The sequence below is a fragment of the Pan troglodytes genome, chromosome 14 (genome assembly GCF_028858775.2).
Source record: "Pan troglodytes isolate AG18354 chromosome 14, NHGRI_mPanTro3-v2.0_pri, whole genome shotgun sequence".
Classification (NCBI taxonomy): domain Eukaryota; kingdom Metazoa; phylum Chordata; class Mammalia; order Primates; family Hominidae; genus Pan; species Pan troglodytes.
In genome coordinates this window covers 116,300,049-116,318,193 of record NC_072412.2, presented here as the reverse complement: position 1 = coordinate 116,318,193, position 18,145 = coordinate 116,300,049, and the positions used below count along the sequence as shown (strand labels likewise).

Below are 18,145 nucleotides of genomic sequence, written 5' to 3'. Positions count from 1 at the left end.
TACTTGTTAAGTCAGTGAGATTTGAATGATAGCATTTGTCTGTCATTGTGGCTTCCCTTCCTCTTTAACCTCCCGTCACACCCATGCATCTTCCTTTTGTGAAATGGGGTGGAACTAGTGACTAAAGATTTGGATTGGAAGTCAGAGGCCGCCTTTGGGCTGGGGCGTTTATCTGAAAAGAGGCTGAACTTTGTCATTTGTTGAGTGAACAGAGCTCTTCTCTTGTCTCTTAGGCATGAGTCAAAGGAATGGTGTGAGGTCCTTGAACATTTTCACTGAGGTCTCTGTCTTCCTATTTTCTATTGATTTGTCTTTCTCATAACTGGGTAGTCTCCCACCGCATGGGGCTGTTTAGCAGTTCTAGCCTTTTCCCAATTGCTGTTTGTATTGCTTCTGGCTGTTAAAAAGAGTGCTGCTATGAACATATATGCTTTTGTTTTATTTACTTATAAATATATTTCCTGTGGCTGGGTGCAGTGGCTCACGCCTGTAATCCTATACTTTGGAAGGCTGGATCACTTAAGCCCAGGAGTTAGAGACCAGTCTGGCCAACATGGCAAAACGCTGTCTCTACTAAAACACAAAAAATTAGCTGGGTGTGGAGGTGTGCACCTGTAATCCCAGCTACTCGAGAGGCTGAGACACGAGAATTACTTGAACCCGGGAGGTGGAGGTTGCAGTGAGCTGAGATCGTGCCACTGCACTCCAGCCTGGGCCACAGGGTGAGACTCTGTCTCTAAATAAAAAGTTAATTAATTTCCAAAGCGGAATTGCTAGGTCAAAGGGGGAACAGTTTATTTGATATCTTGCAACTGAGAGTCAGATCATTGAGAGACTGGCAGTGCTGGAAATCGGCTCCCACTTTAAATGTATTTCTTCACATCCTTACCCCCAGCCTATAAGAGGCAGGATTTAGAAGGCAGGTGCGTGATGTCTAAGGCTGTGCGTGAATGCATAGTCACCAGGTAACCCTCAGCAGAGGTGGTGTTTGGAAATGCCCCACTGGTAAAGAAGGAAGGTCAGTGGTTCGGGGCTTTCACCTGCCGTCGGGGCAGCCAGAGTCTGAAATGAAAGCACTTGGTAGCTTCGTGCCTCTCATGAATCTTCAAGATCAGAAAGAATTGTGTCAGTCCCCATGTCCTGGTAGCAGGGAGCTGGTAGAGGCTGAGACACTGGCTGAGTTCTGGAGGGAGCCCCGTGGGACAGAGAAGGGGCCCCACAGGGGATGGGAGGAGAGGTGAGGACATAGTGTACTCGGAGGGTGTCATGGGGGCGATGGGGAAGGTGGGGCAGGAACGTTGCCATCAGAGAAGCGGGACAAGAGCCCCGAATCCAGGGAGCAGAGAACTGCAGGAAGGAGGAGGTGGCCAGCGTGGTAAAGGGAGGAAGAAGCAAGAGTTAATTTCACAGATGCCATGAGGAGGGATTGGTTGTTAACTTTTTTAAAAATGTTATGATTAGAATATGAAAAACTTGGTAGAATTGGTTAAACATTCTAACTGTAGAGAGTAGTTAATTTTTGAACCAGAGAATTTCCATACTTGGTACACAGCAAGATCCTAAGATGGTATTGAATAGTTTCTTTCCTCAAAATAATGTCTGACTTCAATGTAATAAAACGTGTATCTGAAACCCATAGTTATGAAAACATCTGTTTTTTAGTATTTAGTGAAAAGGTAATTCTTTAAGAAATGCAAATCAAAACCACAGTGAGATAACATCTCATGCCAGTTAGAATGGCGATCATTAAAAAGTCAGGAAACAACAGATGCTGGCGAGGATGTGGAGAAATAGGAACGCTTTTACACTGTTGGTGGGAGTGTAAATTAGTTCAACCATTGTGGAAGACAGTGTTGTGATTCCTCAAGGATCTAGAACCAGAAATACCATTTAACCCAGCAATCCCATTACTGGGTATACCCAAAGGATTATAAATCATTCTACTATAAAGACACATACACACGTATGTTTATTGCAGCACTGTCCACAATAGCAAAGACTTGGAACCAACCCAGATGCCCATCAGTGATAGACTGGATGAAGAAAATGTGGCACATGGAATACTGTGCAGCCATAGAAAAGGATGGGTTCATGTCTTCTGCAGGGACACGGGTGAAGCTGGAAACCATCATTCTCAGCAAACTAACACAGGAACAGAAAACCGAACACCGCATGGTGTTCACTCATAAGTGGGAGTTGAACAATGAGAGCACATGGACACAGGGAGGGGAACATCACACACCCGGCGCCTGTCGGGGGTTGGGGGGCTAGGGGAGGGATAGTATTAGGAGAAATACCTAATGTAGATGACGGGTTGATGGGTGCAGCAAACCACCATGGCACGTGTACACCTATGTAACAAACCTGCACTTTCTGTACATGTGTCCCAGAACTTAAAGTATAATTAAAAAAAAAAAAGGTAATTCTTTTTATCCAATGTAAACTTTTTTGAAGGTAAAATTAAAACTTTTATTTTTCTTCTTTACCTTTTTTATAATATAAAATTTACGATTTTAAACATTTTTAAATGTGCAATTCAGTGGCATTAAGTACATTTACAGCATTAAATGGTGCATAATTCCTCAAGGTTCATCCACCTGCAGCCTGTGCCGGAAGTTCCTTCCTTTTTATGGCTGAATAATGTCACATTGCATGTACACTCTCCTTGCTGTCTATCTTCTGAATATATATGCTTTTGTTTTGGTTCCAGGACCCCTTCCCCACATACCAAAATCCTTGGATGCTCGAGTCCCTGATATAAAATATATTTGCACTTAATCTATGCACATCTTCCCATATACTTTAAATCATATCTAGATTACTTTTAATAACTAATACAATGTAAATGCTCTATAAATAGTTGTACTATATTTTTTAAAAATTTGTATTATTTTTTATTATTTATTTAGCTTTAAGATAGGGTCTCACTCTGTTACCCAGGCTGGGGTGCAGTGGCATAATCACGGCTCACTACAGCCTCACCCTCCCAGGCTCAGGGATCCTCCCACTTCAGCCTCCAGAGTAGCGGGGACCACAGGCATGTGCCACCATGCCCAGTTAATTTTTGTATTTTTTGAAGAGACAGGGCCTTCTAAGTTGCTCAGGCTGGTCTCTAATTCCTGGGCTCAAGCAACCCTCCTGCCTTGGCCTCGCAAAGTGCTGGGATTACAGGCATGAGTCACTGTGCCTGGCATTATTTCTTAATATTTTCTATATGAGATCGATTGAACCCACAGATGCAGAACCCTAGGATACAGAGAGCCGACTGTGCTGCGTTTTCTTTACCCATATTCTTCCACCGTTGGACATTGGGTTTCTTCTCATGCAAGCTTTTAAAATGATAACAATATCTTTCATGCCATCTGCTCCAAGACTTGTTTTTAAAATATTTTAAATTATAATAATACACTTTTCTGAGTCACTCCCTTGACTTTAATTTTTGGCACCATTTTATAGGTTGTCAGAGATGAAAAGCACAGGTTTTCAACAAATCTGGGGTAAGAATTAAAAGAGGTAGGATATATTCACATAGTAACATTTTGTTTTGTTTTTGTTTTGAGACAGGGTCTCACTTTGTCATCCAGGCTGGAGTGCAATGGTGGGATCTCAGCCCACCGCAACCTCCACCTCCCAGGCTCAAGCGATTTTCCTGCCTCAGCCTCCCGAGTACCTGGGACTACAGGCCTACACCACTATTCCCAGCTAATTTTTGTATTTTTAATAGAGATGGGGTTTCACCATATTGGCCAGGCTGGTCTCAAACTCCTGACCTCAGGTGATCCAGCTGCCTCAGCCTCCCAAGTGCTGGGATTACAGGCGTGAGCTACCACGGCCAGCCAGTAACATTTTATATTAAGAAAAATCATTAAGCCAGGCACGGTGGCTCACGCCTGTAATCCCAGCACTTTGGGAGGCCGAGGTGGGAGGATCACCTGAGGTCAGGAGTTTGAGACCAGCCTAACCACCGTGGAGAAACCTTGTCTCTACTAAAAATACAGAATTAGCTGGGCATGGTGGTGCATGCCTGTAATCCCAGCTACTCGGGAGCTGAGGCAAGAAAATCACTTAAACCTGGGAGGCAGAGGTTGCGGTGAGCTGAGATCGCACCATTGCACTCCAGCCTGGGCAACAAGAGCAAAACTACATCTCAAAAAACAAAAAACAAAACAAAAAAACCGAAAAATTATTATATATGTCTCCAAGTAATTCAAGCCAAAGTTTCTCTTTTTGTGTGCCGGGACACTGGCCTGCATCACCCTGGCTTTCTGGAAGAAGGTGAAATGTTGAGGAAGGGCTGGACGCAGGGGCCAGCCAGCGGGCTCCTGTCCTGGAGAGATAGCTAACTTCAAATGATTTACGATCGTTAGAGCTACCTGAGAGAATCCGAAATAGGACTAGGACCCCATTTTAGCGCCTTTCTACCTCGTCTATTTGTTTTATGGCAGTGAGAAAGCAGCACTACCCCGGTATGAGGAATGATCATATGTTTCAGGTTAAATGTAGCAAGCAGTTTGACTTTTAGAATATGAGTTTCCAGCCGGGCGCGGTGGCTCACGCCTGTAATCCCAGCACTTTGGGAGGCCGAGGCAGGTGGATCACGAGGTCAGGAGATCGAGACCATTCTGGCTAACACGGTGAAACCCCGTCTCTACTAAAAATACGAAAAATTAGCCGGGCGTGGTGGCGGGCACCTGCAGTCCCAGCTACTCGGGAGGCTGAGGCAGGAGAATGGCGTGAACCTGGGTGGCAGAGCTTACAGTGAGCCGAGATTGCGCCGCTGCACTCCAGCCTGGGCGACAGAGCGAGACTGCCTCAAAAAAAAAGAATGTAAGTTTTCTCTCCCCAGCACCAGCAGCAGTAGGTGGGTATTCCACTTACAACTCCTTGTCGTTGTAGCATTTGTGAGCCATGTCCTCTAGGACTGGGCCGTTGGTGCTGGTGCAGCCACGTGCAGAGAAGGGAGTATTGGGTGTTTGGGGTGTATTCTACCTGATGAGCCTTTAAAGTGTGTGTGCTTGTGTGTTTATATGTTGTCTCTTTCTGAACTAGATAAATTAATTCTTTTTTTTTTTTTTTTTTTTTTTTGGAGACAGAGTCTCACTCTGTCGCCCAGGCTGGAGTGCAATGGTGCAATCTCTGCCCACTGCAACCTCCGCCTCCCGAGTTCAAGCGATTCTCCTGCCTCAGCCTCCCAAATGGCTGGGATTACAGGTGCCCACCACCACACCCAGCTAATTTTTGTATTTTTAATAGAGATGGGGTTTCACCATGTTGGTCAGGCTGGTCTCGAACTCCTGACCTCATGATCTGCCCACCTCGTCCTCCCAAAGTGCTGGCATTACAGATGTGAGCCACCGCGCCCAGCCAATTAATTCCTTTTTTGAGACAGAGTTTCACGCTGTTGCCCAAGCTGGAGTGTGGTGGCACAATCTTGGACATTGCAGCCTCCATCTCCCAGGCTTAAGTGATCCTCCTGCCTCAGCCTCCCAAGTAGTTGGGACTACAGGTATATGCCACCACGCCTGGCTAATTGTTTTGTATTTTTTGTAGAGACAGGGTTTTGCCAGGTTGCTCAGGCCGGTCTAGATAAATTAATTCTAAAGTTCATATAGAACAGCAAAAAAAAAAAAAAAGGAAGAATAGGAAAAGTCTATAAAAGACGAATATTGAGAGGGACTAGCCCTATCAAATATGAAAACTTTTATTTATTAATTTTTTTTTTTGAGACAGAGTTTTGCTCTTGATGTCCAGGCTGGAGTGCAATGGCACAATCTCAGCTCACCGCAACCTCCGCCTCCAGGGTTCAGGCGATTCTCCTGCCTCAGCCTCCTGAGTAGCCAGGATTACAGACATGTGCCACCATGCCCATCTAATTTTTTGTATTTTTAGTAGAGACGGGGTTTCTCCATGTTGGCCAGGCTAGTCTTGAACTCCCGGCCTCAGGTGATCCACCCACCTTGGCCTCCCAAAGTGCTGGGATTACAGGTGTGAGCCACTGCGCCCGGCCACCAAATATGAAAACATTTTAAAAGCTATAGAAGGTTTTTGTTTTCTCATATATATGTATATATATGTGTGTGTGTATATATATGTATATATGTGTATATATATGTATATGTGTGTGTATATATATGTATATATGTATATATATGTGTGTGTGTATGTATATATATATATATATATATATATTTTTTTTTTTTTTTTCTGCACAGCTTTATGTGGTAGGATTGACCTACAATAGATTGCATGTATTATTCAGGAAGGTGCAGCTTGCCAAATGTTGACCTAGGGATGCCCCTGTGGATGCATCCCTCACCCCTGTGTCTGTGCCCCTCGGGATTCCTCCCTGCACCCCCTAACCCTCTGGTGTCCAAGCATCTGCTGATCTGTTATCTGTGGCTTTAAAGCCTGCAGAAATTAAACACCTGTACAAAGCACGCATAAACAGATGATGGAATACACCAAAAAGTCCAGAAACAGCCCTGATAATTAATGGGAGTTTGTTTTATGATAAAAGATGGCATTTCAAATCAGTGGGGGCGGGAGGTAGATTATTCCATAGAGTGTTGGCAGCTAGGGGTCATCTGGAGAAAAACATAAGCCAGAGGTAGATAAAGCCTTCATAGCCGCATTCAAGGCAGGTCAGAGATTTAAATATAAAAGAGACCCCAAGGCAAATTTGATAGCCTCATATTGGGGAGGCTTTGTAATTTTGTTTCCAAATCCAGAAGCCATTTATGAGAAAAGATTCAGAAATATGAAAGATTGCTAAGTATAAAAATGACAGTTTTTACATTTCATGAAACAACCATAAAGTTGAAAAACTGTGGAAAAATGGAAATTATATCAGCGATAAAAGGTTAATTTCTTTAATATAAAAATACTTCCGGCCTGGCACGGTGACTCACATCTGTAATCCCAGCACTTCAGGAGGCCGAGGAAGGTGGATCACCTGAGGTCAGGAGTTCGAGACCAGCCTGGCCAACAAGGAAAAACCCCATCTTTACTAAAAATACAAAAATTAGCCATGCGTGGTGGCGTGTGCCTGTAGTCCCAGCTACTTGGGAGGCTGAGACAGCAGCATCGCTTGAGCCCGGGAGGTGGAGGTTGCAGTGAGCTGAGATTGCGCCATTGTACTCCAGCGTGGACAACAAGAACAAAACTCTGTCTCAAAAGAAAAAAAAGAAAAGAATTCCTAACATCCAATAAGAAAAAGACCTATACCACTCAATAGAAACACAGGCGTGGATAACTACAGGTCATTTAATGCGGATAGTTCCTAAACATGCGAGATGTTCAGATTTACTCAAAAGAGGTAAAAGCTTAAAGAGCAAAGCACTTGTCAGCTGTCACACTGACACCATGTGAAAGTTGGCTGACCCTGCAGGTGAGGGCAGAGGAAGACAGACACCTCCAGGTGTTGCTGGTCGGGTGTAGCTGGCACAGCTTTCCTGGAAGGCAGCTTGCAGGAGCGGCCAAGTCCATGAGCCTGTGCCCTCTGTCTCCCGCCTACGAGTGTAGCTCACAGGCACACTTGGGCTGCTGCAAAGTGACCTGTGCACAGTTGTGTTTGTAGTGGTGAGGATGGGATGTGTATCGGGACAGGACCGGGTAAGCACGTAGCGACACATCTGGAAGGGGGAGTAGAGGCCACCTTGAAAGGAGCGAGGCAGCTCAGTGTGTCCAGCATGACGGACCCCCAGGATTCTGTGTGCTGCGAGGGAGAGAAGCTAGCAGCACAGAGCAGAGTGTGGAATGGGCTGCATTTGGGGATTCCAAGAAAAAGACGCAAATGTATATATATAACCACGTTCATGCTTGTGGGAAAACTTGTCACTGTATTTTCCTTCTGGGAGGAAAGCCAAGTCTGGGCACCCCTTCATGCCATTTGACTTCTCCTGGCAATAAATTACCTCTGCAGAAAAATATAGATTAAGCAACCTGCTGATCTTTATTATTTTATTTTTTATTTTTTTGAGACAGGATCTCGCTCTGTCGCCCAGTCTAGAGTGCAGTGGGGCAGTGTTGGCTCACTGCAACCTCCAGTTCCTGGGTTCAAGCGATTCTCCTGCCTCAGCCTCCCGAGTAGCTGGGATTACAGGCGCCTGCCACCACGCTCAGCTGATTTTTTGTATTTTCAGTAGCAAGGGGGTTTCACCATGTTAGCCAGGATGGTCTCGATCTCCTGACCTCATGATCTGCCCACCTCGGCCTCCCAAAGTGTGAGGATTACAGGCGTGAGCCACCGCGCCCAGCCACCCCACTGATCTTTAGGCCCAAAATTGCATGGAATTTGAGACTTCTGGGGGAGTCTGAAGCGGCAAGAAGACACAGTACTTTTGGGTTTTTTCCTTTGGTCTTTTGTCCCCTGGATAGACATACATTAACTGATTTATTGTTGTAAAGGTCTGCTTTGCCACAAAACTGTACCGCAGGAGAGGGGCTGAAGTGTATTGGAGTACCAGCTATGTGCTAGGTGCTGTGTATTTTCTCTCTTTAATGTGATATTTATGTAATGTTTTCTTTTACAAAGCTGTCCTGCCCGTATATACACAGTGGTTCTTCTAGCAGTCTAAGGGATTACTAGGTAGAGTATCTCCATGCTGTAAAGTAACTGAAGGCCAGGAGGTTTGATTATTGATTTGCCCAAGACCCCAAAGCTTAAACAACACCTGGGTAGCAACGCATAGTTCACCAGCTTGCTTTCTTCAGTGGGTATTCTTTGGTGGGGCTTTCTGGGTTGACTATGCCATTCAGAGCCCTGGGTCTCAGGGTCACATGGTTGGGACCTGGCCCCACGTGTGGCGTTGCGCTTGAGAAAGTTTCTCAGTATTCTAGAGTGGTAATTCCTTCACCTGTGAAATGGGGAGACTTGGTTCCCGAGGCTGCGTGGAGCAGCTCAGGGAGACTAGCAGGTGGCAGGTGCTGTGCTTGGGAGGCCCAAAGGCCACTTGAGCAGGACCAGCAGTTATGATGCCCGGCTCCATTCCAGAGCTTCACAGTGTCTTGTGCATCTGTTCATGTAGAGTTTTTCATTGAAATTATGAAATAACATGAGCGAACCTAGTCTTGTGTCTCAGCCTCCTTGGATAATGTGGCAGGGGCTGCAGATGCGTGCCCCCAAGGCCCCCACATTTGGAATTGATTGGACTGTTTTGGTGGTCTATCTCCAGAAACCCAGCCATGGGACCCGAGGGAATGAGTACTCCATTAAATCCCAGTTGTAGTGTGTTAAATTACTTTCAAAATATTTCTTTAGAGGTTCCTTTTTGATCTTTCTTTTTTTGTTGTTTTGGAAGAGAGTCTTGCTCTGTCGCCTAGGCTGGAGTGCAGTGGCACCTTCTTGGCTGACTGCAACCTCCGCCTCCTGAGTTCAAGTGATTCTCCTGCCTCAGCCACCTGAGTCTCTGGGATTACAGGTGTGCGCCACCATGCCTGGCTAACTTTTGTATTTTAAGTAGAGACGGGGTTTCACCGTGTTGGCCAGGCTGGTCTCAAACTCCCGGCCTCATGTCATCCACCTGCCTTAGTCTCCCAAAGTGCTGGGATTTATAGCTATGACCCACAACACCCAGCCTCCTCTTTAGTATATTTTTGACTACTTTTTTTTCTCCTGAGGATTAAGGGATAAGATAGGAACCTAGTTTCTTATCATACAGACTGGACTAGGGTGATTTTGCCCTTGTCTTAGAAAAGTGGAGGATCCTTGGTATGTTTTGTTTTCTATTTTACTTTATTTTTATTTTTGTTTCGGAGATGGTGTCTCGCCCTGTTGCCAAGGATGGGATTGCAGTGGCACGATCATGGCTGTTCGCAGCTTCAACCTCATGGTCTCAAACGATCCTCTCATCTTGGCCTCCCAAAGTGTTGGGATTACAGGCGTGAGCCGCTGCACCCAGCTGGTTTGTTTTTTACTATATAATGGAAATTGTGACATTATTTCTTCTCTAACCAGAAGACAAGGTCAATAAGCCTTTTTTTCTAGCTAAGCTACTAGTAAAAGTTCAGTACCTAAAATGAGTGCCCCCGCTTTGGTGAGTGGGTGGGGGCAAACTGAGGCGGAGGCACCGGAGGTGGCCGGGGTACGTTTGCTGTCGTGTTGTGCACGTGGGCTTTCTTGTGGCTGGGTGGTTCTGTTGCGAATGCCCCAGACTCATTAACGTGCACATCTAATCCTTCTGCAGATGAATATTTCCCCCGCTTCCCTCGCCAGTCTTTATGAGGAAGACTTCAAGCAGGACATGGCAGCCCTGAAGGTAAAGTGTGGGGCTGGTTGTTCCTGCCATGAGGGTGACAGGCGTGAGCAATGACAGCTGGTGCTGGCTGACCTGTGCTTCTCACAAGGGAAACACGGTCACGTCTCCACTTCCTTGCAGGTTCTCCCACCCACGGTGTACCTGAGGGTAACCGAAAATATTCCTCAGATAATTTCTTTCATTGAAGGAATCATTGCTCGTGGGAACGCTTATTCAACGGCAAAAGGTAGGGTTTATGTTCTTTTTTTTTTTTTTTTTTTTTTTTTTTTTGAGACAGAGTTTTACTCTGTCACCCAGGCTGGAGTGCAGTGGTGCGATCTCAGCTCACTGCAACTTCTGCCTCCCTGGTTCAAGCGATTCTCCCATCTCAGCCTCCTGAATAGCTGGGACTACAAGGTGCACGCACCTTGCCCGGCTACATTTTTTTTGTTTTGGTATTTTTAGTAGAGATAAGGTTTCACCATGTTGGGCAAGCTGGTCTCAAACTCCTGACCTTGTGATCCACCTGCCTCAGCCTCCCAAAGTGCTGGGATTACAGGCGTGAGCCACTGTGCCCAGCCGGTTTATGTTCTTAAAACTAAAACATTACTGGGATTTGGAGAAACTGGATGTATTTATCAGCTGCAGGAACATACTAAAATTTACTTCTGTCTTGCTAGGATTCCAACAGCAAAGCTGTTGTGGGGTTTTCTACAATATTGTGTCTCTTTGCGAAATGGTTGAATTAGTTCTAAAAATCTTTTCCAGTCACAGGGAGAGGGGAACGTCTGGACAGCTAGTCTTGGTAACAGTCATGGAATCTAGGTGGTAGGTGTACAGGTGTTCATTGTGGTGTTATTTCATCTTTGTTTAGGTATTTTCCTAACAAAAAGTTGGGGACAAACATAGTACCTCCAGAGACCTGCTCTCTTCTTATTAAAAGTCAGCCCAGGTCACCCCCGTCTGTTTGGCTATCGTTTTTTCACAGGCCATTACGAGTGAGTCGCGGGAGTCAGAGGTTGCAGTGAGCCGAGATCACACCATTGCACTCCAGCCTGGTGACAGAGCAAGACTCCGTCCCCCCACCCTCCCCTGCACAAAAAAAAAAAGTTGCAGGACGAGGCGTGGTGGCTGACGCCTGTAATCCCAGTACTTTGGGAGGTGGAGGCGGGTGGATCACTTGAGGCCAAGAATTTGAGACCAGCCTGGGCAACATGTTAAAACCTTATTTCTACTAAGATGACAAAAAATCAGCCAGGCCTGGTATCGCATGCCTGTGGTCCCAGCTATTCTGGAGGCTGAGGCATGAGAATTGCTTGCACCCAGGAGGCATAGTTTGCAGTGAGCCGAGATCACACCATTGTACTCTAGCCTGGGTGACATTGCAAGACTGTCTCAAAAAATAAAAATAAAAAAGTGAGTTGCAGGGCTGGGCATGGTGGCTGATACCTATAATCCCAGCACTTTGGGAGGCAGAGGCAGGTGGATCACTTGAGTCCAGGAGTTCAGGACCAGCCTGGGTAACATGGAGAGACCCCTTCTCTACAAAAATAAAATATAAAAAATTAGCTAGGCATGGTGGCGTGCTCCTGTAGTCTCAGCTACTCAGGAGGCCAAGGTGAGAGGATAGACTGAGCCCAGGAAATTCGAGGCTGCAGTGAACCATGATTGTCCCACTGCACACAAGCCTGGGAGACAGAGCGAGACCTTGTCTCAAAAAAAAAAAAAAAAAAAAGCGTGAGTTGCAGATGTTCTGTCGCATCAGCTGTGACACTTCAACATGCATCTCTGCATAAAAGGAGTCCAGATGTCATGGTCAGACCTCAGACGATGAAGAATTTCTGGCTAGCTTCACGTGTCCTCTCTGTATTAAATACACTCACTTGTCCCCAGGGCATGTGCTGTGTGTGCATTTGTTGGTTTAGTCTCCTCACTTTTTCCCCTCCTCTTTCTTTTTTCTTTTTTTCTCCTTTTTTTTTTTTTTTTTTTTCATTTTTTCTGGGTAAGCACATGTAGACTCAAGACTCTGACAGGTCAGTTTTCCTGTGGAGCAGTCTGTGTTTAGATTTGCATGTTGCTTACTGCAGGTGGTTTCGTTGGTTTGCGGATGCTAATCTTTGTCTGGTGGCCCCCAGGCAAGGCTGGCGTCTTGCTGTTTTGCTGCTTTGGTGATGAAGCGTCGCCATAAATCTGAACTAAATCCCACCCATCCTGGCCGCAAACCCTGACCACAGCCTCATCTCTCCATGAAGTCCTTCACCCAGCACAGTTGAAAGTGAACTTACTTTCTCAGCCTTGATATCTCTGCTCTACCATTTGGCAGCCAGTTCTGCACTGCCATAGTTTGCTGTTTAATGTATTCGTATTTTGTCCCCATCTAGATCATAAATTCTCAGACCATAAAAACCTTTTGCTTTATTGAATGACGCCTTAAAGTATCCAGCCCATGGCTGAAGATACGTAGGTATTGAATGTTTGTTGCAATGAGTCAGAAAGCATGAAGCACTGCCCTGGACGTTCCTGTCCTTCCTGGGTCCTACTTGGAGCGTAAGATGAGCACGTGAGGCCCTGAGGATCTGCTCAGTAGGCTCTGTGTATGGAAGTAGCTTTTTACTTGTTCTAATGTGGTATATTTAGATTTTGTTTCAAAGAAAAACTTTTTTTTTTTTTTTGAGACAGAGTCTTGCTCTGTCGCCTAGGCTGGAGTGCAGTGGCGCAATCTCGGCTCACTGCAACCTCCGCCTCCCGGGTTCAAGCAATTCTCCTGCCTCAGCCTCCCAAGAAAAACTTTTTTTAAAGGACTTAGGTGGTTGAATTAGAGTTTGCACCAGAAAACACAGGAATTAATTTTTTGCTGTCGTGTAACTTGAAATAAGATATGTGGGCCTGTGCTTCCATTTTAGGAATAAACTGATAAATGTTCACGAGTCTTTAGGGATTCTCGTCTTCACAGGCTTGAGGATTGAATGCTGTTTGTTGTTTTGTTACTGTGTTTTATTATAAACAATTTAATGATAGTATAAATATAATTAATTCAAAATACACTTACATTCACTCAAACCCCAGTAATTTGGACTTTGTGACAATTCCACAAGGGCTTGGTTGTAATTCGATCTTTGAACTCTTGGTGAAAAACAATTTCTTCAGCAAATTGATAACATAAAGCAAAGTGAAGGGGGAATGTTTCCACCATTTAAGGGAGTGGTTTCTCTCCAGTGAAGTGCTTTTAAAGCACTGTTTATATTCTGACTTCATAGAAAGCAGCTCCCAGGGCCTGGATGTCCCCCTCCTGTCCTCTGGTTCATCCCCAGCACCGAGTGCCAGCTTAATGGTCAACCCTGAATGACCAGAGAGGACGCTGCAGGGACAGGGCAGGGTTTTCTGAGCACAATGGTCACTGGTGGGAGGAAAGGCCAGTGTGGCTTGGGCAAACAAAGCCGGGTGACATTTCAACAGAAAACCCTGCCCTGTCCCTTCAGCGTCCTTCCTGGTCATTCGGGGTTGACCACTAAGCTGGCACTCGGTGCTGGGGATGAACCAGAGGACAGGAGGGGGACATCCAGGCTGAGGACATGAGGCAGGTCCTGGGTGCAGCTTGTGTTTGCCAGTTGCAAAGTTTCCTTGATCTTACCAACACCAGTGTCCGCAGTAAGGACGGTACTGATGCAAATCAGTAACTGCATTAGTAAAAAAGAATGTGAAGACTCAAACTTTGTAAAGGCTAAAAGTTGCACCCACACCTGGGGCCTGAGGACAGCTACATGCTGCTGTGTGGTTGGAGGGTGCTGGATGGTGGCTGCGGATCTGTGGTACTGAGAATGGCCATGGTCACAGCCCGGATGAGCACTGCCTCCTTCCTAGGGAGACACATGGCCTGGAACACACAGCGGCTGCAGACGGGCAGCCTTGGAGTATGGGTTGGTAGCGCTTTGTTCTTGACAAAGCTCCCACTCTGAGCGCCTCCTCCCCAGCTCTGCTTTCTTAGGCTTTGTGGTGGAAGGGGCAAGGGCAGCCCAGGCTTGCAGGAGGCTCTGGAGAAGGTTCTGACCTCAGACTGCAAAGCGGACCTTGGCACTCAGCCTCACAGACACTTCAATATGCAGATGATTTTTTTGTGTGTTTTTTTTTGGTAGAGATGGGGTCTCACTATGTTGCCCAGGCTGGTCTCGAACTCTTCAGCTCAAACAGTCCTCCTGCGTCGGACTCCCAAAGTGCTGGGATTGGAGGCGTGAGCCACTGCGCCCAGCCAGATGATGTTTTCAATCTGAGTAAAAAGGTAGTTTTAGAAGATGACTGGGCAAAGAAAGAGTGTCTTTGCTAGCTGGTGTGTAACATAAAGTAAAGAAAGAGTGTCTTTGTTAGCTGTTGTGTAACACAAGGCACAAGATCTAAATGAAGGTCAGCGATAACACTTTTCTTTTTTCTGATTGAATAATTGTCTCAGTAGTTTACAGAGAACTTACATTTGTGTTTTCACTTTCATGTCTGTGTACTCATGATATGTCCAAATCATGCATTTATCTTATAGTATTGTTTTTAATTCTGGTTAACAAATATATTAAGCCAGGCATGGTGTCACTCCTGTAGCCCCACCTACTGGGAAGGTTGAGGTGGGAAGACTGCCTGAGCCCAGGAGTTCAAGGCTATCGTGAGCTGTGATTGTACCACTGCACTCCAGCCTGAGCAACAGCAAGACCCTGTCTATAAAAATATAAATACTATATATGTATATGGGGCCAAATGCTATGTTCTGTATTTAAATTCTAATTACTTGTTAGATGTTAAGGTTGTCAATATGCTGATATTCAGACTGAGAAGTGATGAATTCATAATTGTCTTTATAAACAGGCAATGTCTACTTCGATCTGAAGTCTAGAGGAGACAAGTATGGCAAATTGGTCGGCGTGGTCCCTGGTCCAGTCGGAGAGCCAGGTGGGTTGGCCGGGCTCAGCCCTGTGGGTCCCTGACCTCTGCCTCGGGTCTCAGCTCTGGGGAGATGAGATCTGGAGCGCAGACCCCTCCACTTGCTCAGACACTGGCCTTACCCAGGTCACAGCTGTGTTTTAAATTTAGTGTGGTTTCTGTGGATGGCTCCAGCTTGTGAGGCATAAAGTTCAAACGGCAAGTGGGGCGTCGTCCACCCCCGCCCCCAGCATGCCTGGCTCCATTCCCTGGAGACAGTGCTGGTCACCATCTCCTTTTTCTTCCCCAGGGTTTTCAGCGCACCTGAAAGCCTCATACACGTACATCATATTTTCGCGTTCTTCAGTGTTTTGCTGTTACCGTACATTTAATTCCCATACGTGTCTTACTATGTGTTAAACTTCCAATCTGTTTGAATCTCTTCCTTGCTCTATTCTGTTCCAGGGAGTTATTAGGTCAAAACATTTTTTTTTTTTTTTGAGACGGAGTCTCGCTCTGTCGCCCAGGCTGGAGTGCAGTGGCGCAATCTCGGCTCACTGCAAGCTCCGCCTCCCGGGTTCACGCCATTCTCCTGCCTCAGCCTCCCGAGTAGCTGGGACTACAGGCGCCCGCTCCCACGCCCGGCTAATTTTTTTTTTTTTTTTTTTTTTTTTTTAGTAGAGACGGGGCTTCACCGTGTTAGCCAGGATGGTCTCGATCTCCTGACCTCGTGATCCGCCCGCCTCGGCCTCCCAAAGTGCTGGGATTACAGGCATGAGCCACCGCGCCCGACTGGTCAAAACATTTTTATGGAGAAGAAATAGTAAGCGCAGTATATGGAACTAAATTTAAAATAATTTGAAAAGGATACTGTTTAAGGGAATCAAACAAGAATAACAGGGACAGACCCCATAGACTGTTCAAGGTATTTCTGGTTTTAGGCACTGTCTTTCTGCGCCATAAACTGTGCCAATGAATCCTAACCATCCATAGCACTGACCCCTCAGGTTCTTTCCTTCCCCCGCCGTGGTGTCCTGTCCCGCTCCCCGCACAGGCCGGAACACAGACGCCCACATCATCCATGTGTGAGGCGTGGCCACCAGCAGGCCGTGTGGGCTTTGCTTACACATGTGGAGGAGAAGTTTCTGAGAGTTGTACATTCTGGCATCAGGAAGGTTTTTTTAAATTATTTATTCAATAGATTTGTTTTTTAGAGCCATTTTAGCTTCACAGCAAATTTGAGAGTAAGGTACAGAGAATTCCCGTCTACCTGCTACCCTCCACACCGCCCCCCACACTGTCAGCATCCCCCACCATTGACGCATCAGCTTTGCCCAGAGACCAGAGTTGGCATCAGGGTTCACTCTCGGCACTGTGTGCTCTGGGTTTGGGTGAATGTATAGTGACATGTTTCCACCATTCCAGCATCACGCAGGATACTTGCACTGCCCTGAAAAATCCTGTGTGGTCTGTCTGCTCATCCTTCCCTCTTTCCCATCCCTGGAAATCACTGGTCTTTCTACAGTCTCTAGTTTTGCCTTTTCTAGAATGTCATATAGTTGGAGTCATACACTGTGCACCCTTCTCAGAATGGCTTCTCTCACTTAGGAATACACAGTAATTTTCCTCCGTGTCTTTTCATGGCTGAGAGCTCGTTTCTCTTTAACACTGAGTCACGTCCCAGTGTCTGAATTTACAGCAGCTTAAGCACTCACCTACTGAAGGGCATCTTCGCTGCTTCTGAGTTTTGGCAATTATGAATAAAGCTGCTGTAAACATCCGCGTGCAGGTTTTCAGCTCATTTGGGCAAATACCAAGGAGCACAATGCTGGGTCCTCTGGGAAGAGGCTTATCTGTGTCAGAAACTGCCCAGCTTCTGCCAGAGTGGCTGCACCATTTTACATCCCCACCCGTGAGGAATAAGTCCCTGTCCTTCCACATCTTCACAGCAGTGCTTTTTAAAATAAAAAATATTTTCTTATACAAAAGCAACATATTTATATAATTTATAATGGTACAAAATTAGGAAATAGAATTACACAAAACAAAGATAATAAAACCACCATTTTTACATATGGTGAAAAAAAATTTTAATGCCTTAGTGTATGTTATTTCCAAAGCAATGGTGTTGTCTTTTTAATTTTCAATTTAAATTGTTGTAATAACACAACAATAGAAAACACCATTAAAAAATGTCCAACTTGGCTGAGCATGGTGGCTCACACCTGTAATTCCAGCACTTTAGGAGGCCAAGGTTGGAGGATCACTTGAGGCCAGGAGTTCAAGACCAGCCTGGGCAATGTAGTGAGACCCCTTGCTGTCTCTACCAAACAAACAAAAATGCCCAGCTCAGTGAATTTGTGTTCAGTGGAGACCCTGCGGTCACCCCCTAGTGGAAGGAGACAACAATGGCAAGGGAGCGAAGGCACCTGAGTCCTCCGGGTCCCACGCCCTGGCCGCTAACCTCCCCTGCCCTGCCTGCCAGCCTCTCTGCCCTGCCCTGGGGGCAACTACTGCCCTAACTCTGACAGCGGCCACCTCCTCATTTTTCTGAATGGGTTTATTGCTCAAACACGTGTCCCTTAACACGACACTTAGCCTTAGCTGTTTTATATTTGTGTCTTGTTTTTAGTCCATATGTTCCTCCCCTGGCTTTTTCCCCTTGCTGCTCATTTGAGGGAGAAACGTCATGTGTCTCACGGTTCCCCCAGTGGGATTTCGCTTGCTCTGAGTTTTGGAGTGTCTGTAACATTTCCCTCTGTCCTGTGTGTTTTCTGCAAACTGGTAGTTGAATGTAGAGGCTTAATCCAGTTCTAAATTTCTGGAGAAGGCTACTTTGTAAATGGTGTATTCCTCACCAGGAGACACGTAAGGGCTCTGCCTTTGTGTGTCAGCAGCCCTGGCCGCTCTAGGCTTGGATCCTTCACTGCAAAAAGAGGTGGCATGGTGGTGCAACTCCCATTCTGCTTTATTTGCTGGAATACCTTTTTTGTTTGTTTGTTTGTTTT

General features: G+C 45.9%; 1 protein-coding gene across 11 annotated transcripts in view; it reads left to right on the top strand.

Moving 5' to 3' along the window:
- CARS2 (cysteinyl-tRNA synthetase 2, mitochondrial) overlaps nt 1-18,145 on the top strand; it is a 73,055-nt gene that overhangs the window by 15,431 nt on the left and 39,479 nt on the right. For 7 of the 11 annotated variants that reach the window (XR_010150563.1, XM_016925531.4, XM_063792320.1 and 4 more), the window contains 3 exons: nt 10,185-10,256; nt 10,377-10,482; nt 15,084-15,167. Coding sequence is in view for 7 of the 11 variants with exons in the window: in XM_016925531.4 (XP_016781020.3) it covers nt 10,185-10,256; nt 10,377-10,482; nt 15,084-15,167 (262 nt within the window). In the remaining 4 variants the exon portion in view is untranslated. Of the gene's footprint in view, nt 1-233; nt 281-10,184; nt 10,257-10,376; nt 10,483-15,083; nt 15,168-18,145 lie in introns of all 11 variants that reach the window. The other 4 variants (XM_063792321.1, XM_063792322.1, XM_063792323.1 and 1 more) reach the window with 2 other exon arrangements.